Raw genomic sequence first — 22,504 nt, forward strand, 5'->3', positions numbered from 1 at the left:
CAAAATCATCAATCTCCACCATTACTGCTAGAATACGAGATCCTGAATCATCAACTTTATATCAAATATAAATTTCTTTTTAAGCACTTCAAATAAAGTAACAAAAAAAAGAAGTTGAACTCAGTGTTCTTGAAACAAAACACAAAGCTGAATTAAATAATACTGATTGATTAAGCAAGGTTAATGATCAAAATATATAAATATATATATATAATTTAAATAATAGTGATTGATTAAGTTGAATTGAATAATAGTGATTAATTAAACCGAATTAAATATAATTTAATACATCCATCACTTCAAACTTTACTTTTACTATTTTTAAAATTACTTTCAATCCAATTCTAACTATATTAATATAATATAATTAATAGAATTGTTTTAAAAGTAATTTCAAAATTACTAACTAATAAAAATATTAATATTTATATGGAAAATGAATTTAGCTTCAGTTTATAAAGGGACAAAATTATCTCATTTAAAAAAAATTGGATCTGAATTTATAAAAAGTAACAAAATTAAAGAAGAAAAATTAAAACATTAAAAAAATTTAAAAATAACAAAATTATCACAAAAGATACATTATTTCATATGTCTATTAATTATTTAAATGGCATTAAAAAACTTAATTAAACAAAATTATCAAAATATAAAACTGAAATAGAAAAAATTAGAATTAAGACCATAAAAAACTGGACGAAAACAAATCCAAATATTTAACTTTTATTTTGTTCGTGTAATAAATGTGATCCTAGCTCTTGTTCTTGCAGGTAGAAATATTCAATCAAATAAATAAATGTACTTTGTCACAGTTTTCTAACTTCTATTTTACGTTAAGGTTTCTGAACTTTTCAGAAATACCTATTAGAGAAAAAATAGTATTGCAACAAAAGTTTTAAAAGAAAAATCAAAATAATCAGTGTCCACCGTTCCTACTAGAATACGAGATCCAGAATCATAAACTTTATATCAAATATAAATTTCTTTTTAAGCACTTCAAATAAAGTAAAAAAAGAAAAAAAAGTTGAACACAGTGTTCTTGAAACAAAAAATTAAATAGGTTAAACTATTTTAGAAGTCCCAGAGTTTTTTTTCAGTTAAATCTTCGTCGGTTTCAATTGGACTCCTGCTGTTAAATTGGTTTAACAAAGTTAAGTTTGTGATGACTAGGTGGTATGTTTTTTATACGTGCACATTCAAGAAGGTTACCTAGAATGTATAACTAAAAAATAAAAAAAATAAAAAAAATAAAGTTTCTGATAATTGAAACCCAAATTAGGGCTGATCATCTTTAACCTCCCTTCATCATCTTCAACCTTAGCGATTGATGCTCAAGGTTCATCACCAAATTACAGTTTATTAAAATCAAATTGGGTTCGAGATTAAACACGCATAGATGAAGGATGCGCTTGTTCTCGCAATAGCTCGAGGAAGGAGAAACGAAGGCGTTGGAGCTCTCACTGTGTGGTCTCGCGGCAGCGCAAGAAGTTCGTGATTTTGGATTTTGCGCAACTAGGGTTTAATGCGATTTAGAGTTCTGTGTTGATGGAGATGAAGTAGTGTAGCAGCGCTGCAATTAGGAAAAAAAATGTATTAATAGATTTGGACCCTTCACATATGCAGTTGTAGATTGGGGAAAAAAGAACGGGTTGCATACTTGAATTTCTGCTGTACCTCAAATCATGGTCAATCCTGTCAGATTCATCTCCATTGAAGTTTTGTAGCTTTTTCTTTACTGAATTGGTCATATTGTTTTTGTGATTATTTTCTATGATAGTCATTCTTCACTTGAATTATAAGTATCTCATTTCCAACTTTTTAATTTTCTTTGGACACGCAGGTATTTCTTTTTTATTATGTAAAGTGATGGTTAATTTGCTATATGCTTTAAATAGAGAAAAAAAATTCTCAGAATCATTCTAGCAAAAGAAGATTTGGCACCTGACGTTGATTTTGGAGCAATGGCTAATATGACTGATAAATCTTCTGGGAGTGATCTAAAGGTTGTATTTCAATATATATTTTATTTCTTTCTTGGTTTATAGAGAAAGAAAAGAAGGTCAGTGACACAGCAAAAAACTATCTACCTAGCTTTCTCTCATACTGAAATATTAGTTCAGTGCTAAATATAATCCAGTGCTTCATAATGTGTTTATATAACAGTCCACGAATTGGTGATCTCTTTCCTCACTTTGACATGAAATGTCTTTCAGGATAAAAACTTAGCACTTTCAGGATGTAATCATTGTGCAACTTCAACCTGTGATTTCAACCTTCGACTCCTTGCTCACCAATCTTTAAGAAGAACTAACTCTAAATCTCTAATTCTTCATTTTTAGATTGAACACGTTTTAAAATTCACTATCAAATCCCAATTTTAAAATGTTTAATGTTATCAAATTACACCTATAAAGCTATGTGAATGTCACATATAAAAAACTGATCACGTCAATATTCCAAATTATAAAAAACTTAACTCCGTTAAATCAATTTAACGGAAAAAACTCAATTAAATCAATTTTTATTTTTAAGAACTAAATTGCCGAAACCAATAAGACGGAAATCTAACCGATAAAAAATCCACCCAAATAGAGACTTTCGAAGTGGTTTCACCAATTAAATAATACTGATTATTGATTAAGCTAAATTAAATATAATTTAACACATCTATCACTTCAAACTTTACTTTTAATACTTTTAAAATTATTTTTAATCTAATTCAAACTATATTATTATAATATAATTAATATAATTTTTTTAAAAATAATTTCAAAACTACTAACTAATAAAAATTTAATTTTAATAAAAATATTTATATTTATGTACTTTTCTCATTTTTTTTTTCCTATTTCATATTGAAGTCTTATGTAGTAAAAGATGGCCACCAATTTCCAAAAAGAAAAGAAGTATTATCTGGGAATTAAGTCTTACATCCAGTTAGAAGTCTAAACACTTTCTAGTAGAAATCACAGCGCGTGAGAATTTTTAGTTTTATCTTCACCATCACCACTAAAAATGTCATAAAGGATGTTTAAAATAAGTTTTTGAAATTTCTAGAAGAATCTGTATTAAAAAGGAAAAAAAACATTTAGTGTTTATATATTTAATATTGAGTAAATACGTTAATTTGACCTCAATATTTTTTATTAATGGAGATGACCATGTAAGACAATCTTACTCTATTAATATTTTTATAGTTAGTTTTTTTTTTTTTGCGTAATTCAATCTTACTCTCATAGAATTTTGATAATTATGTATTAGTCATATAGTCAAATGCATACTAATCCACTTGTTAGTAATATATTTTTGTTTAAAGTTTATTGGTTAAGAAATAAGGAAGATACTCTGGTCAGAGGAAAGCATTAAAACTTTTCAGCTTTTCATTCTGAGAGGCTCAGTGGGTGAAAGAAAAAATATTAATAATGTTTATTCTCACTATGAATATCGAATAAATGTGATCCTAATTCTTGTCGTGAATTACAGGTAGAAACTTTCAATGCAAATAAATAAAAGTACTGTGTCACAATTTTCCAACTTCTATTGTACGTTAAGGTTTATGAACTTTCAGAAATACTAGAATAGGAGTCCAAATAATATCTAATAGCATGCAACATGTTAAGATAAAAAGAATTATAAATAATATAAACTATAAAGAATATACTCTATTTTTAAAACATTTAGTTACAAAAATTTTATTTTTGTTGTTGAACAATTTTTTTTTTCATCACAAGTATTTTTTTTGTATTACATTACATTCAATTTTAATTTCGAGAATTGGAGCACGAGAAGACCAGCCTAAGGATCAGTAGTCTAACAACATTAATGTTCTTGTTTATCAAAATTAAATTATTGTTGAGACTTTAAATGTTAGGTATAGATTATTCCATGTTTCTGCAGTAATATCATACAAATAAGAATGGTAAGAACCTAGAAAATAAAATATTAAAATTGATGTGTTTTAAAATAATGAAATCAAGTATTATAAAATTTAAAGGAGTTAATTAAATAAATATAATTTTTTAAACTCATGTCATTGTTTTAAACTCTCACTTTTCTCTCTAAACACGGTTTTCTTAAACTCTTTGCCATCTCTTTAAGAATTATAACTCATGAATCATCATCTCTTTGACTATCATGAGATGTTTAATTGATCACGATTACGAAGTATTCGTTTCTATCCGATCAGTTTTTGCAACAGAGCAAATAAGTTTCAACTCTCTTATGTTTTTTGTTCCTCACTCGAGTAAGTTTTCCCATCACATGTTTGTTTCAATCTTTCTTCTTAGTTCATTGTCAATCAGAGGTTGTAAGGACTTTCCTTAATCTTTGTTTGCTATTTTGTAGGTATATTTATAATTCCTTGAGTTGGAAGCAACAAAGTGCAATTCTAGTACAGGGCGTCTTTTTTCGAGAACATCATGCCTAGAAGCCCTCTGGGCGCCTTTTTTGCCAGAGGAGCTAGCCTGAGCACCTCCAAACATCCCTTGAGTGTCCCTGTCCAGAGATTTAGTGCATGAGTGCCCTTTTAGGGGAACTGAGCGCCACGACACTAGTTTTGAGTTTTTCAGGTTTTGAAAATCTCAAATTAAGAATTCTAGATATTTGGACATTAAGATTTTGTATTATATCTAAATAAACTAGAATTATATATGATGATCCAAAGCTATGTCCTTAAAGATTCTTATAAAGATTTTTTTTATAATTTTATGACTTCTTTTTATAATTAGTTTATCATCAAACTACTTCCTCGATTTTTATTTTTATGGAATTGTCTATTTTTTTATTTTTCATATTTCATATTTAAGTCTTATGTGGTGAAGATGGCTAGAAATTTGCAACAAGAAATGAGAGTATTATGTTTTAAATTTCCAGTCTTCTATCCATTTAAAGGTCTAAAGACTTTCTAACATTAATATATAATAGTGGAATAATGTTAACATGTAAAAAAATATATTAAATAATAACTAATTTAGAGATGAAAATAATTAATTATTTAGTTAAATTACAAATTATCTTACAAATTAAAAGTTATAAATACTTAAACTAATTTTAAATATTAATAAAAGTATAGTTGTTTATGAATCAGAATTTAAATTAATTTTAAATATCAAGACTTTAAAAATATACTACTATTATAATTAGTATTTCTTATAATAAAAAGAGGATATATTTTTTTGGGGGCTTTTTTTGTTCTTTTTCAATTTTATTCTCTTAATTACAATTTTTTAAATTTAAACAATAATTCAAAAATGAAAATACTATTGTTCAGTTTTATCATTTTAGTAATTCTTTTTTAAAATTCAAATTAGTGCTTATTATAAAATAATTATTTATTATTTTATCAACCATTTTTCAAATTTAAATGATCACTCGTAATAAAAAACTAGTTACACAATATTATTTGTAATATTTTTTATTTTAATAAAAGTAAAATTTATTTTATCTATAATTATACTTATAATTATATATATGCATTTTCTTTTTTAATTTTATCTTTTCAATTATTATTTTAAAAATTTAAATAATTTATAGATATTTGTAAATACATACGTAGAGGAAAGGTTTGGTGTCTTTCGTTAGTTATGAGATAAAATATACTCAAAGCTATATTTTCTCATATTTATTTTCCTATTTCCTATTTAAGTCTTATGTTGTGAAAATGACTACCAATTTCCAACAAGTAATGGCTAAGTATTATGTTTGAAATTTCCATGTTTTGTATTCGTTTAAAGGACTTTCTAATAGAAATGACAACTTCCAACTAGTGACAATTTTTTAATTCTATGTTCCCCATAAAATGATGTTTAAATAAGATTTGAAATTTCTAAAAAAATTCATGTTGAAATGGATATTTAAAGAAAAAAAAACATTTAGTATTGAATAAATATAAATTTGACTTCAATAAATATTTTATAACTTTAATTAATGTTGTTGACAAATTATTTTTTATTATTTTATTTCAATATACCAATTAATTACAAAGGTTATATATAAATAATTTTTTACATTAATAGAATTTGTCTACTACTTACAATATTCTATAATTAGCATTAAACAATAATAATTAAATATATATAATTAAATATTCTATAATATGACATTTATACCGTACTTCATAATGAAGAAACTATTTTTTCTAAAACTCTTGGTGACAAAACTGTTTTGGTACCAAAGATTAAATAAATGTGGACTTTAAGCAAATGTTTTGTACAGGATCAACTTTGGAAGTGACATTCATTTTGAAGTGTAGAATATTTTTTTTAACACTTATTTTACATATTCATGGAATGATTATGATATTAATATCGTTGTTATATATAAGAATCTCAAAGTTCATTATCAATAAATGTAATTTCTTTGAACATTTCTAACAAATACACACCTAATTAATACATTCTGAAATAGTTCTAAAAGAATTAGAAATGACATTGCAAGAATCCCTATTGTACAACATCTACAATAGCCCTAAATGTTGCAACACTTCATCCCTTCCCACATTATCAATATGCAAAATCCAATCACAAACATACTTCTCCCTAACATGATGTAGTTCGTCCTGAAAACAAAAAATGCACACAAAATCAATAGAATGCCCAATATTGTATCAAAGGTCCAAAGCATCAAAGTTTTGATAACTTCTGTAATTGTGTATTGTTTTTCCTTCGTATTTCTCAACACCATCCTACAACTCTATAAATTTCAAAACAATAATTCAATAATCATATATACATCAAACAAAGTCTAAAATACAAATACAATCTATAAACCAGTATCTATGCATACTAGTAGTTATTACAATTGATGAAACTCATAATTTTGGAAGAAATAATCTTCTTGAGCAACATAATACTGCAAAAACATCAGAAATACAATCTATAAACCAATTTTATATCTATGCATACAAGTAGTTATTACTCATAATTTTGGACTCCACCAATTAGAACTACAATTATCACAATTATTCCTAGATATCAATAGTAATAAATCAGATGTGTTCGTCATTGATCTATTAAATTTGTAATCATATACATACGTTACATGTCAAATCTGGAAAAATTGTAATAATAAGAAGATAATTAAATTATCTTGATTTTCATATATTTTAAAGGTATATATTGCGCCATTTTTATACACGTGAAGGAGTGATCAAACAATTATAGATCAATCTAATATATATTCTGCAAATGTTGAGTATATGATTAAGACTATTAATCCAATAATGGGTTTTCGATAAATTTTCAGCAAAATTATACTTAAATAAATCCTGGTAATTAACCCACCCTCGAATTCATTCTTCTGAAGAAACGTTCTATTGACTGAAAATTACATTTTTTTTAGTTTACCTTTTGATTTTGTAGTTCTTAAAAGATTTCTAAAGTGTGTGTTAGAAGAAGCATGTTAAAGAGTATGTTAGTGGTCCTCCAAAATAATACTATAATGGTTGGTAACTTACACCAATGTAAGTTAATCCCTCCTAATGAATGGATTATTCGCTGGAAGACTAACACTGTTGGAGACCTCAAATGCACACAATGTAAGTATTCTCCTTCCACATCAGTTTATCTCATACTCAAAGACATGATAACATGATAAGTTTTCAAACTTTGAGTGGAGCGCATTCTTTTACGGCGTGAACGTTAATTAGGACAACCTTCCACCGCCATGTTCTTCCCGATTACCTTGATTGCACCCAATTGCAGATGATTGAATATCATCCGTTGAATCACCACCAGGTTTACGGAAAGAAGCTTGTACAAGACCAATAAATAAATTTTCCGTTGACGCGAGCTCTCTACTACTCAGAATTTGATGGCAGACATGCTCATAATCTTGTTCTTCATTTCTTCTAAAGTATCAGCTTGCATATATGTTTTCAGCTTCTTAACTACACATATAAGGGTGACAAGTTTTTTTGCAGAATCATAGCGCCCTTGAGTCATAACCATAAACATTCTGAGTCTTCTTCCAAAATGTATGACATGTTTTGAAAACTCTGAGAATCACTATCAGATTGCCATTTAAAAGCACTGAGTTGATAATCAACCTTTTTCCACATATAAGTTTTTCTTCTGAAATTTCCTCCGATGATTTCTCCGAGTGATCATAGTGTCCTTGTCCAAGAAACCAAACTTCTACGGAAGCAGACCAGGTTAACTAAATTTTGCCATTCAGATTCTCTGAGGTGATGGTTAGTATCCCAGAAAGAGAAAAAAGATAACCTTCTGATTTCCACCATTAGGGTTTGCTGATGCCATTCTTGGATATTAAAATAAAACTTAAAAAAATTGATTGAGATTACGACATTAACACGTAACTTTAAATCTAATTTAATCTTATAAAGTTGATTTATTATTAATTTATAAAATAAAATTTACAATCACTTATATATTTTAAAATGAATTTATCTTTATATTTTTTGACAAGTCGAGAAAATAATTATTTTAATATGAATTTATCTTAATATTCTTGACAAGCTGAGAAAATAATTTCAATTTTCAATATTAAAGAATTGATCAAGGAGAAAAAAATAGGTCTTTTATCTGATTGCATAAGAGTTTCTACCCTTACTCTCACTCCACAAACTTTGACCATGGTCTCCTAGTCCTGAAATTTTTTATAGTAAATTTGATCTTTGTTAACATGGAGAGATAAACAAAAAAGATAACGAAATGAGATATTAATCCTGTCACATAGATAATAAAAAAATTAAATAACAAATATTTAATTGTAAAATATAAAAATTTTTAAAATTAGGGTAAAATTTAAGAGAGAAGGGGGAGAATAGAAAAGAAAAATCAAGAAGAAATAGAGAAAATGATAGTGCAGAGTGAAAGAGAAAGCGCAGACAATTACTATTAACTGGTATGTATTGAAATACACTTCTCATTATCGTGTAGAAAAAGATAATATACATTTTATTATTAGTAGTACACAGGAATGAGGTTTCATTCCATACACAGACAAGTTTTATAAAAAAGAAAATACAGACAATCAGTTGAACACACATAAAACATTAAACTAATTTCTTCCCAAACGAATTACACCCTTTCTTGTTCTGGGCAGTCTCATATTAAACACAATTTCAACGAGTCTTGCAAGCCATTGGGGTTTTCCAGTCAAGAATACATTATAACCCAGTATTATTCCAAAGATCATCCCACATCCATATCCGATTACAACGGCTTTCCACCCAAATCCTGATTCTTCTTTATCAAATGTTGAATCTCTTGACCTTTCTTTATTCCCTTTGCAAGATCTTGACAAGGGGAATCCACACAGCAGTGGATTTCCAACATAGGAAATATTATCAAATGTGTTAAACTGTCCACCCGTAGGTATCACTCCCTCCAATTGATTTTGTGAAAGGTTCAAGAAAGAAAGAAAATTCAAATTTGTCAGAGTCATGGGAATCTCACCCTTCAGTTGGTTCCATGAGAGGTCCAACCATTCCAAATTTGTTAAATTACCCAATGACAGTGGAATGGTACCAGTGATTTTATTGTGTGAAATGTTAAGCCCTTTGAGAGACTTCAACACTCCAATGGCTTTTGGAACTTCTCCTTCAAACATATTATTTGATAGAAAAAGAATACTTTGACACGGCCAAAGTATTTGACATTCAAATGACACGGGGTGGGGCCCAAATTTCTTGAATGTACAGAAGGGTAATATTGTCATTTTCCCTCTAAATGAAACGTTGCGTTTTATTTAGGGTGTTCTCTGTATTAAGTTTTCCAGTTTGTCTAATTTTACATTTTGGAAGAGCTCTTCGTGCTTTGCTAGGGTTGGGGGTGATAGAGAAGCGGAGAAGTGGAAGAGCGTGCTGTGGTAGGGTTCGGTTGATAGATAAGACGAGACTCCTCGGTTCGGTTGATAGAGAAGACGAGACTCCATGGGTGCCACTTAATCGGATGGTGTATGGTTCTTCTTTGTTTCTTCTTTTGTCATGATTTTTGTATTTTTCCATTTGTATTTGCTTCATTTTGGTGAACCCTAGACTAAAGGGGGCAAGGTGGTCTGAGGGAGAGTTGCGGTAGGGAGAACACTAAATTCTCAATCCTTGACAAGCACTGAGAGAAGACGGTTTGGGGAGTTATCTCTGTCTAATTTGAAAATTTTGTTTAAATGTCTAATTTGGCATATTATTTTGGTTAGTTTCCCTGTTTGACAAATTTGATCGTCCTGTATTGTAAACTAATATTGATTTATGACAAATCTGGTTTGCTTGATTTGTAACTTGTGTCGTGCCTGATGCGTGCGAAATGCAATGCTGGTTTTCGGAGGGATGCATTTTATTAGAGGTGGTTGTCAATGTATGAAAAAGGGATACCTATTAAGGATTGTAACCAACGAGGGAGTTGATTGAAGTGGAATATTTACATTTGGATTCTCCCCTGAATAGGTAGCTGTTGAGAGTGAATTTTCGTAGTGCTTGAGTATTTCTCACATTGAATCATCCAATATTTAGAAGCTTTTGAGTAAAATAACTTTGACTTTTTGGATTTTATCAACTGAAAACCCTTATTTGTAGACCTGTTTAGTTTGGTTTTCAGATGGTAACAATGAAAGCAATTTTAGTGTTCCTCTTTGAACATTGTATGCATTTCTCCCTTTTGTTTTGTTTTTTCTTGTGTATGGTTTATACAATGTCATCAACATCTTCTTGAATTAGTTTAAATGCACGTCCACTGGCAACTAACTTTTTGCATTCTCTTCATGATAGGTGGCTGCACTTGTTCCTAAAGGTGATGTTGATGGTGAAATGGGTGATGCTCACATGAATTGATGAGTCAGGCACTTAGAAAATTTAGGCATGCCTTATCACAGACATAGCATATCTCTTTTCCATCCTTTTTTTCAAGGTAGTAACTATCATAATTATTGAGCCTGGTTAGATAGAATGTGCAGACTTGGATTTTTTGCTATGTAGAAAAAGAATATGGGAATTATTTCCATTAATTGAAATTTGTAATTATGCATTGGCCATGCGTTTGTAATTATTTGTATAAAATTTGTTGTAATCAAGTTTATCTCATTTAATATAAACAAATGAAATTTATTGTTTGATAATGCTTTAAAATATGTATATGTGTAATATAAAAAAACGCTTTGTAATAATGTGAAATTTATTTAATTAATTTTAATAATGTTGGATGTATTTTCTATGCACAACCACCATGGTTCTTATAAGTTGGATGTCTTTTTGGTATATGAGTGGCAGATGAAATTGAGTAGGTTGAAAATATACTTATTATGTAAGGTTTATGAATGTGATTTTGTTGTGAGAGATGTGTCTATATATGTCTTCCAGTTAAATATTTTATGGCTAGAAGTCTAAGTTTTTTATTTTATGGACATGCAGTCAAAGCATAGAGATAGTTGGAACAATCATTATGGAAGAACAGGTTTGAATGGACATGATGATTTTTTGTGTTTAAAATTGATTTCCTGAAGTGGTGTATTTCACTTGTTGAATTGTTTACTTTGATATATAGGTTTATGCACGACATTCATGCAGGACAAAATACTTGGCACATGTGAATACATTATTAACGGACGTGCAGAAGACGTTCATACAAAGAACTCCTTTTGGATGGCTACTGTCCATTAATGTGGAAGCTAAAATGAGTAGGACACTACTTATAGAATTGTGTAGTAGATGGTCAGAGAGGAGGGGTGGGTTTGAAGTTAGGTCTGTCTTTATTCCATTCACCAAGTTAGACATTTGCTTAGGTTTAGGTGTTAGGGTTAATGGAGACATGTTTAAGTTGTTTAAGGAGGAAGTTGATTGTTATAGTAGAAGATTGTTTGATACAAATGATGTAACTATACATCATGTTTATGAAGAGCTTCAAAAGCATATAAAAGGGGATGAAGTGGCTGATGTTTGTAGATTGTATTTGTTGCTAGGGTTGACTGAGTTTTTGTTTCCAAATAGAGGTGGAAAAGTTCATTTTGGTTTATTTGAATTATTAGATGATTTTTCATGTATGGGAAAGTATAACTGGGGGGGTGTTATTTATGAGTATTTGGTTTCTAGTTTGTGTGATGCTGCATTGTGTGTAAGGAAGAGACAAAAAAGATCACACTTTCATGTGGTTGGTTGTGTATTTGCATTACAGGTATATTTTGGTTGTTGTAAGAAAATTTTTTGTGTTACAATTTATAATTGTTAGTTAATGGAAATTGAATTTTGTATGTAACAGATGTGGGCAATGGAACATGTTTTATTTGGTCAGAAGAAGTTGGCTAAAAGAAAAAGTTGTTTACCTAGAATTCTTCATTGGATTCATGTTAAGGTTGGTGAAGAAGAAGTTCAAAAAGCCTTTTTGTGTAATGAAGTGAGTTGTAAATAGCGAGTTGTAAATAGCTTCTAGTAATTACTTGTTATGTAATTTGTATTCATTTTAATATGATTTGTTTCCTTTTTTTTTATAGATGATTACTGAGGTATATGTAACCAAGGAAGAGATGGCAACTGAAATTGTTAAAGAAGCCTTAGATGGTCATCATAATGCTAGAGTGAAGCAGAACTACGGAAGGAAATCTTTAGCTGATATTGTTGCTGAAAATGAAGGTCTGCGTGCTATCATTGGTGACCAAGAGGCATCCATTGTCGAGCTTGAGAAATTAGTAGAGAAGCTACAAATGTTTGCTGCACAAAAGAGGCAACAGTCTGCTGATGTTGGGAACTGTTATTCAAATAAAGATTATGACATGGTAGTTGATGGTTTTGGGACCACTAATTCAGAGGAAGATTATGAGGTATTTCTTTCATCTGTTGGGAAGTCAAATTCTAAGAAAGAATTACAAATGGAAGGTGATGATGTTGAGAAGTCGAATTTTGAAAAGGTTTTTGACATTACACCTGATGCTGGTGGAAAAAGTGTCCATGAAGAGAGTGGTGATGTTTTAGGTGATGAAGACATGGATATTGAAAAATCTAACATGTACACGCGTTTAAAAGCTCAACCTAGGAAGCGTGTGAAAAGTTTAGCTTTGAAAACCCCTTGGACAAGGTTAGATAGGAAAAATGCCAGGCACTAATCAAATAAAGGGTAAGGATTCATTGTTTAAATAATTTGAAGTATTTAGTGGTTATGTCATTCCTGCAATAGTATCGCTTATCAGTCTTGTATGTCAGTTTTACATTCTATTGTTGATACGTGTTCTTTTATGTCCTTCTTCTTTAGGTAGGTGCGTTTCATGGTTAAGCACTCACATCTATCCATGGTTTCAGATGAAGTCAGTAGTAGAAGAACATATGTTTAAGAAAGGGATTGCATTTGTTTCTCTTTCTAATTATTTTCTTTTACTCGGTTGGGCGGATGGGTTTTCAAATAGATTATATCATTGAGTTTAGATAATTAGTATAAAAGATGTCGTTGAAGATTGGATATTGTCTTTTCAGGTACAATATCTGTCACTTTAATTTTCTTGTATGTGCCAAAATGAGTTCATACTTGATGGCTATTTCCGATTTAGGTGAGCAGGAGTGAGGCTTAACAGTGGGAGGAAAACAGGGAGGGGAGGGGGGAGGTGTCATTCCATTTCTTATGTTTGGGTTTTGTTTTCTCAAACTCAAATCATTCTTCTAGTGGATCTGCTTTTGAATTTGGAATATTGTTCCAGTATGATGTCAAGTTTATTCGTTATATGGACAAGATGCCTCAGTTAAAATCACTTAAAAATGTATTAATCTGTGAAAGGAAATACTGCCATGCATTTGACATGTTGATCGATTGTAGGTGTTGGCGTACATGTTTGACGTGAACATGTCTCCTCTGTTGATTTGTTGTTGCTTGTTTCATAAGCCATTCATATTGACTTTTATTGTCTTTGATACTTTGCTATCAGTGGTTTTAAACATTCTGATTTTCTTTTTGCTATGAGTTCTTCTGACTTTAGGTGATATACAGGTATGCCTTAGGATGGAGGGGTGGAAGCTGGTATGCAACTTAGAAGTTCAGAAAGGAGCAAATGAAAATGCTAGGACAGATTACACCTAGAAGATGGCAATTGCTTGGGAAGATAAAACCTAAAGGGTTGCAATTCCAATTCCTTAGAAGGAACCTTACAAAACTCAAATTATCTGACAGTGCCATGAAAACATCTGAGTCAAGTATAAAGGATGCAGCTACTACACATGTTACTGGAAAATTCCAATTAGTATACTACTATATAACGGTTCTTTAAGCAACAATATTTATTCATATGGCTGTAGATACCAGATTAGGGATTGTATTAGATAAAAATATTAGCAACTTGGTATAACCAATTATCATCAAATTTTGCATTGATAATTTTTTTTGGCCTGCAACTGCTCACCCTTAGCTTCATAAATTATTCATCCTTCATGATAAGTTGTTTAGAAACTTGTGTTTTATTTGATTGTTAAATTTATAATCGAGTAAATACACATACTTTGATTTTGGTGGGTGGCAAATAGAACTCTCTTGATTGGAGGAAATACACATTAGATTTGTGTTATGTTGGGAATGAACAAGTTCTCAATGGTCTAATTTTACTAACACAATTTTCGACCAAGATAATATAAGTCAAGAGTGACAGACTAAGAAAAATGGAACAGAAAAGAGAGAATAACGATGAATTCATTTTTGTATAGCAGCTATGAAATACTTTAATACCCTTATAGACATCAAATCAAATAACTATACATATTAGTATTATGACAATTGAATACATTTTTTTTCAATTAAGTTCAGATACATGGACGTACTCTATAACCATTTGTAATTCAAAATACTTAAATGTTTATAAAGATATAGAAAAGGTGAACTTATCTTATTTTTAATTCTGATCAAGTATATATGTAAAATTCTTTATTATATCACTATTAGCTGTTTTTCATTATAAGACAAATGGAATTAAAAACTTCTATAGTTATGAGTTACTATTATGTAAAAACTTCTATACTTATGAGTTACTATTATGTAAACCAAAGCTTGTACTTAATATAACTCGTTTCAGTCATTCTAATTTTAATTATATTACCTTAGCATTTATTATAAAAGGTAAAATTTTATTTGGTTGCATATAATTTGACTTTTAAATGAAAAATGAATAATTAAAAGTTAGAGGAAAAATTGAACATTCATCTTAAAAGTTAATATTAAATTATGGGTTTATATTAACCTTGTGCTTCATAGAGAAAAATAAAAACTAAAATTGCTGCTTCGTCAGAGATAAATAAAAAATAAAATTGATTTCAGTCAATCCTGTGAAACACTTGATTTTTTCCTCCAGTAAGTGGTTATTTCATAAAACATATGTGGTTGGTTGTGACAAACATTTCGTATAACAATAAATTGATAAACCTTATTTTAATTACTTTTATATCAAAAGTTGACTGAGGCATCAAATGACGTGTTTAAATGGAATGGTGTTATGCATAATAATTATTTGGTCATTTAAACTACTCTGGTTTTTTGCTGTATTATGTGGTTATTGAATTCAAAATTTGTGGTTGGTTGTCACTGACAATTTGTACAAAAACAAAAGACTTGAAATGGATATAACTGGCAAAGTATAAATATAAGATATTTCTACAATCTGCATAAATATGACATTCATTTTAACGACATCTCACACTTTCACATGACCAAAAAATCTTCCTCAACATACATGTCAGGAACTTAATCGTAAGTGTAAACTTTGTTATCCAAATACATTGTCAATATTACTAGTGGATGATTGCGTGTTTTGCATGTCATTGTGTAATGATGTCAACAGTGACATGAACCCAGAGGATTGCACAGTTGATGCCTACATGACAGAACATCCAATGCATGAGATTAAAATATATGGAGGTTGTAGTAAATTTGAAATCATTAAACTATGAAAAAGCAATTGAATCTTACCGGTCCAATTGAGTTGGGTGTTGTGTAATGTGTGTTCAGTGTCACATCAATGTTGTTGCTGAATGTTGTATTTGGTCCCTCCATCATAGTTTCCTGTATCAGTAGTGAATATGAAGGTAGTTTAAATTTCTTTAGTGTGAGAACTTTAATAACACCAAATATTTATTGCAATTTATAACAGTAACAAATAATGAAATAAATACTTACAACAATACCAATGGATGTTAGAGTACTAGCTTTTGCTGATGGTTTCTTCCTTGTTATTCTCTCCGTTGTGGATTTCAACCTTCTTGTCCTAGGTCGACCCTTTCGCTTCACAGATTTTGGGCTTTGGATTTGAACATTGTATATAGTTGTGTCAACATCATGGCGTATTTCACTATCATGTAGGTGTTCTTCTTGTGTGTGGCTATTGTTGTTGACGCTTGGTGAAGGTGAAATTTGTAATCCATGCTTGTTGACAAAGGAACTAAGGTTGTCAACCAATAATTGTGTCAAGTGTATTGACTCACAGGCAATCTCAGCAATATCTCCAAAATTCTTGCATAAGTTATCATACCGTTCAATATGGGGATCCTTTTCCTTGTTGTGGTATGATGCTCTAATATACGTGTGCTTTCTGCGGACATTTTTACACCATCTTGTGAGTATGTACTTAGCAGGAAGCTCTGTTACTCGCTCTTGTGCCAAAACACATATAGAATGTCTACATATAATGCCCCTAAACTCAAAAAGCAAACAACTGCAATTAACATCCATTGTGTCTCGCTGATATGTAACCATGAATACCCTCTCTTCCCTTATTTCGTTATGAATGGAGTCCTCCATGACATTGTACAACAATGAATTATCTTGTACCACAACACCATCAACGAAACAATTAATTTTACCTCTAAATTCGGACTGTATTTCTGCAAACTTAGCATGTGTGTAATGCTTTTGGAATTGTCGCTCTATGAGTGATTGTGACCCGCATGGAAGAGTTGTGTTTAATGATGTGAAGTCAGCTAGGCTCTCTTTTTCTGTCTTGTGTTGTAGTGCATTGTCATATTGTTTAACAAATTCTTGAAGAGTTGTTTGTGAGTTAATATATCCATCAAAGAATGCATTCATGCTCTCGCTTCTTTGAGTGGTTGACATGCCTGCCCAAAAAGTCTTTCTCAAGTAACAAGGAACCCACCTCTGTCGTTCTTCATAAAGTGAAGAAAGCCATTCATTCGTTTGTAGTGAAAAAATTGTTATCATCCTTTCCCATTCATAAACAAAACTATCAACTGAATCAGAATTGTAGACAACTTGCTTAAGTTGTCGCTTGATATCTTTGTAAGCCGCATAACCTTGTAACTTCTCAGGTATTTTTTTCATTATATGCCACAAGCACCACCTATGACGAGTGTTAGGAAACACGACTTCTATTGCTTTCTTCATTGCTTTGCACTGATCCGTAACAATTCCTTGGGGTGGTCTGTTGGACATGCACCGAAGCCATGAATTAAAGAGCCAAACAAATGAATCAGTGTCCTCTGAACATAACAAACCACAACCCAACAATATAGATTTGGTTGCACAGGCAAATCTTCTTCGATCACTTTCAATTCCTGCTCCTTACAGTTTGAGTCTATGTCAATCATATTGAATAATTGTTGCAAAGTGGCAACCTTACAAATTGATATTGAACACATTCAATACTCTTGTAAATCTTCTATTGTAACAGTCAAGTGCACTTAAAACAATAACAATACAACAAAATATGTCTTACCATAGCCTTGTCAATACTTTTTCTACGCCGCCTTTTGTGACCAAGAGAATCCAAAATAAACATTTCTCTTGATTGACAGTTTACAGCATAGCACCACCAATGGTCATCACCAACAGTGGGCACAAATAACTAAACAACCACAACCACAAACATCAATACATTCAACAACACATGGTATGATAAACCTATAACAGAACACATATACTTACAAATTCAGATGTTAAAACACACCTGTAATACTGCTGCACAACCAGCTATGTGTATAGCATCATGGTATGTTTTGCGGTTGTATTTATCCGCTGCCCGATTCAAACTACTTTTTATCAAACTATATACAGCATCACCCCAGTTGTATATATTTAGTTCATCAATGTTATCTAATTTACTAAAAGGGACACTGTTTATCACATTACTATTCCTAGGAAAATAAAATATTCCAAATGTTAACAATATATACAACCTACAATAATTGTCAACATTTTTTTTTGTTTTAAATTTCTTATCCCTCAACTTTTCCATTATAGTCAAACTTGTTATGTCCTCATCCCTAAAAAAGTTATTAACAATGCCACCGACATCATTTTCTAGATTACAAGTTTGACCACAATTTGACAAACCTAAAAAAAAACACACATCCTCAACTGTAAAAGGGACTAAATTCTCTCTGATCCTAAAAGCCTTATGTACGACATCCCACCTACTAATTAATTCTACAAGAATGGGGCTAGAAATAACGATATTGTCCACCAAATCGACTATAAATTTAAAAGGTGTCGACTTTATTCTTTCCTTATGAAAGGATGACAGGGAAGCATTTAATTCAACTATAGGTTGGGTTTGTACTCGGTGCCTAACTCTAACTTTACCCTGCAAGTATAAACCAAACCATATCTTAGTATAATAAATGCAACAATCTACCTAATAAATATTAAATTCAAACAATTACAGCATACTTACAGCTTCATTAACTTCTCTGTCCATATCACTATATCCTGCACATTTTACCAAACACAATCAACATCATTGTATAATGAGAGTGACAAGTTCAATTTAATATTTTAGTAAAATAATATGTATTTAACTCATTCATATCATCAGATTTTTCACTCAATTTCAAGAAGTATTGTTTTTAGAAAAATAGCAAGATTTTATACCAGTTTTATAACAACCAACAACAAATATTTTATCTTGCTTTTTAACCATTACATCAAAGATTTTTCTGCATAATTTACAGCAATATAGCAAAGCTTTTATATATGTATCATAACAACAAATAGCAAAGCTTTTTGGTTCCATACAACAAGGCTTTTGGGAGCAAACAACAAAGCTTTTGGTAGGAAACAAGAAGCTAAAAACAAAAACATACAACAACAATTTCTGCAGCATTTTTATGTTAAAACAGTATAGGATTTTACTGCATTTTTAACAGCACAATACAACAAGAATTTTACTGCATTTTTAACAGCATGGGACAACAAGGTTTTATCACATTTTAATCAGCCCAAAACACCGTAAACAACATTATTTCGATGCAAATAAAGAACTCAAAATATACTACAAAGTACCACCATTTTAGTGTACAATTTGTTTTATAAAAGAACACACTTTGGCTTTTATAAAAACACAACATCAGTATTTTTATTACAACTAAAAACAGTACTTGGTATATCATGAATAAATGGAACTTAAAAATAACTTATACTTAGGTAAGAGGTCTCCATCCCTTTGTTCTTTCTATGTCATAATAAAGCTTTTTCATTCCTAAAGTGCTAATCAGGACAGAGGAATTAAAGAAACAACCCAAACCCACCACGGTCAATAAAGTTCTTAGATCAAAAATTATCACTGCCTTTCTCAAGGTCCCCAACAATGAAACAAATGGACCCCATACACTAACGGAGTTACAACCCACATTCTCTGAGTGCAAATATTCCAAGAGGCGTCTTAATAAAGAACCATCACATATCATAAAACTATCAGATATATATTAAACAACCATATGCTTATTGACATGCACTTTTTCAAAGGTTTAATTGATGAAACTTTTTTTTCCTTCTACTAAAGATACCATAAGCTGCAACAATATAAAGATTTGAGTCTGCATATATGTACACAACTTTTTATTAGCAAAAATATTAAGAAAAATGTGTTTCTGCTGCAACTTACAACAAGGAGACAATTCAATATACACAACACAAAAAAAGTTATATTCTACACAAATAATGGCTACTAGTATACAGTTTGATGCTTCAAAACGTTTGACATATGCTGCAAAACCAGAACAAGCCTACTCTACAAATCCCACAACCATCTATCAGAAGGGGGCAGAAGATGAACAACAAAAAGAAGATGAAAAATTATCACTGCCTTTCTCAAGCTCCCCAACAAAGAAACAAATGGACCCCATTTTAGACCTCAATCGACCCCGCTAAAATAACACATACATGCTGTCTACACATATCGACAGATAAATGGGTCCATGACCCCAAGTGCTCAAAACGGTAAAACTACCATAGAAAAAAATTGGAAAAAACCCTACCTCAAAGTCACACACCACACAAGCGACACAAATCAAAACGCCAACAGGAGACCTCCACAATCCTCAACTGCACACCCACCCGAAACCTCCACAACCACCGATTCAACCACCTCAAAAACACACATGGGAAGCAATGCAAAAACACAAATGGGAAGCAATGAACAAGGAGGGACAACGAGAGAGGAAAGTAAGAGAAAGTAAACCTAGATGGTATTTTTCATTCACCAGGGAAAGAAGAAGGAAACCCAAATTTACCTTTTTCCCATTTTTACCCTCAATCAGTACACCTTTTTTTAAAAAAAAAAATGACGTGGCGCGTGTCATATGAATGTAAGTGACACGTAAGCGTGTCATTGTATTACTGCTCTATTTGATAAATCAATGACTATCCAAGTAGTAAATATCCTCGTGAGTTCCCTCTTTTCCCCTTTCATCACCAGCACTATTGAATCATTATATGTACCACGATTGCTCAAATATGTCGAACCAGTTTGGTTGTGATCCACATTCATCATTTCTTTAAAGTTGACGATATATGATGTTGGCAAGGGTCCGGTAAAGTTGTTATTGGAGATGTCAAAAATCCTCAACCTGGGAAATGAAAGTTTGGTGCCCAAAGAAGTGATGTTACCATGAAATTTATTTGACTGCAAACTGAGTACCTGTAAAGTTGGCAAAGTTTCTAACCAAGAGGGAAATGTATCCTCTATGTCATTGTTTCCAAGATCCAAAACTTCAAGCTTTGTACAGTGATTCAAAGTCTGTGGTAACGGTCCCTTCAAGTGATTTCCATTCAACTTTAGAGTCTTAAAGGCATTTCCTTCAGAAAAGTTATCAGGTATGCTTCCGTAAAGGTTGTTGTCTTGCAAATCCAAAGCCCACAGAGAAGGAAATGTTGCCAAGCATTGTGGAATAAGTCCTGAGAAATTGTTGGAAGCCAAGTTAAGTATAGAAAGGGTGCTAGCGTTGCACAATGCTGAAGAAATGTCCCCACTCAGTTCATTATTTGACATTGAAAAGTATTGAATGCCATTTGGTAGAATCGGAAGACGTCCTTGCAACTTGTTGAAACTGAGATCAATGTAACTAATTTTATTCCAGAAGAGCAAGAGGTTCTCTTGAAACCTTTTGGGAAAGCTTCCATGAATTATGTTATGAGAAATATCTAAATCTATCAGATGTGGTGCCGAGAAATTTGGAAAACTACTTACGTTACACGAAGATAAATATAAGAATGAAAGGTTGAGTAAGGTGTAATCAACATTATTTTCAAAGTTTACATTGAGAAAACTATTGTTAGAAAGATCCAAATCCTGTAGTTCTGTAAGGTTTGAAAATCGGTGAAAGTACACAACACCATCCAATTTCAATGATGACAAATTCAAACGAACAAGACTTTGGAGATGAAATATTGAATTTGGAAAATTGCCCTCCAGTTTATTATTAGAAAGTTTCAAAATTTTCAAAGAATTAGTTGAGAACTCACCAATAGACCCCGTGAGTTGATTGTTAGTAAGATCCACGATTGATAAAGAAGGCAAAGAATAACACCCAAGGGGAATTGATCCGTTTAACATGTTACCACTCAAATCTAGGATCGATAATTTAGAGAGCTTGGTGATTTGGGCTGGAATTGGGCCAACTAATTTATTATCTGATAAATGTAAGAGATAAAGGTGAGTAAGATCAAACAATGATGGTGGAATAAATCCATCAAAATTGGATTCAAAGAGAGACAGTGACTTAAGAGACTTCAAGTGGGCTATGGAATCAGGAATGTTTCCTGAGAAATTAGTTTGATAAATAAACAAGGATCTTAGTGGAGTAGTCCAGTTGGAGTTTGGAAGTTCACCTGTCAGGTTTTCATTCACTACGATGCGTATTTCTTGGAGATTGGGTAAACGGAAGATGTCAGTTGGCCATGTCCCTTGGAGTTTGGTATCCGTAAGATGGACAGAAAGCAAAGTGGATGACAGATTGGTTAACAATGACAAAGAGCTCTCTCCCACAGAAGACATGTCCACTCCACGTAAAAAAATTTCCCTTAAATTAGTGGCGTTGTTAATGAGTCTGTTCCAAGTGTATGAATCAAGTCTCGCTGTGGAATCAAGAGATTCTACAGTGAGATCAAGATGTTCTAATTTTGAAAAGTGAGAGATTGTGGAGGGAACATCACCACTAATTCTAAGGTAATATAATGTTAAATCAGTGAGACTCACAAGATCACCAATTGCAGAGTGTATTGGAGATCCATCTAAATCACCAGAAAGTAGGTTAAGCTGTTGAAGGTGGCTTAGCTTGAAAATGGAACTATTGGGACCAAGT

At 31.2% G+C, this 22,504-nt stretch overlaps 3 protein-coding genes across 3 annotated transcripts in view; all 3 read right to left on the reverse strand.

The window, feature by feature from the left end:
• The window catches only part of LOC148204605 (uncharacterized), a 79,661-nt gene that overhangs the window by 56,451 nt on the left and 706 nt on the right, over nucleotides 1-22,504 (reverse strand). The window contains exons 2-5 of the mRNA XM_088114692.1: nucleotides 18,598-18,632; nucleotides 18,376-18,507; nucleotides 17,641-17,769; nucleotides 17,434-17,539 (exon numbers count right to left, since the gene is read on the reverse strand). Of these exons, the coding sequence (XP_087970818.1) occupies nucleotides 17,434-17,539; nucleotides 17,641-17,769; nucleotides 18,376-18,507; nucleotides 18,598-18,632 (402 nt within the window). The remainder of the gene's footprint in view (nucleotides 1-17,433; nucleotides 17,540-17,640; nucleotides 17,770-18,375; nucleotides 18,508-18,597; nucleotides 18,633-22,504) is intronic.
• Nucleotides 15,609-17,300, reverse strand: LOC148204606 (protein FAR1-RELATED SEQUENCE 6-like). Its single transcript, XM_088094329.1, has 3 exons — nucleotides 16,089-17,300; nucleotides 15,882-15,974; nucleotides 15,609-15,786 (listed from the first exon to the last, which is right to left on the reverse strand). Exons 1-3 carry the CDS (start codon nucleotides 17,244-17,246, stop codon nucleotides 15,679-15,681), a joined length of 1,359 nt encoding a protein of 452 aa, XP_087950455.1. The 5' UTR covers nucleotides 17,247-17,300; the 3' UTR covers nucleotides 15,609-15,678.
• Nucleotides 20,373-22,502, reverse strand: LOC148204607 (receptor-like protein 6). The gene is made up of 2 exons (XM_088094291.1): nucleotides 20,867-22,502; nucleotides 20,373-20,770 (listed from the first exon to the last, which is right to left on the reverse strand). Exons 1-2 carry the CDS (start codon nucleotides 22,195-22,197, stop codon nucleotides 20,530-20,532), a joined length of 1,572 nt encoding a protein of 523 aa, XP_087950417.1. The 5' UTR covers nucleotides 22,198-22,502; the 3' UTR covers nucleotides 20,373-20,529.

This window comes from Vigna umbellata, chromosome 1 (genome assembly GCF_029865625.1).
Source record: "Vigna umbellata cultivar VRB3 chromosome 1, Vumbellata_1.0, whole genome shotgun sequence".
Lineage (NCBI taxonomy): Eukaryota > Viridiplantae > Streptophyta > Magnoliopsida > Fabales > Fabaceae > Vigna > Vigna umbellata.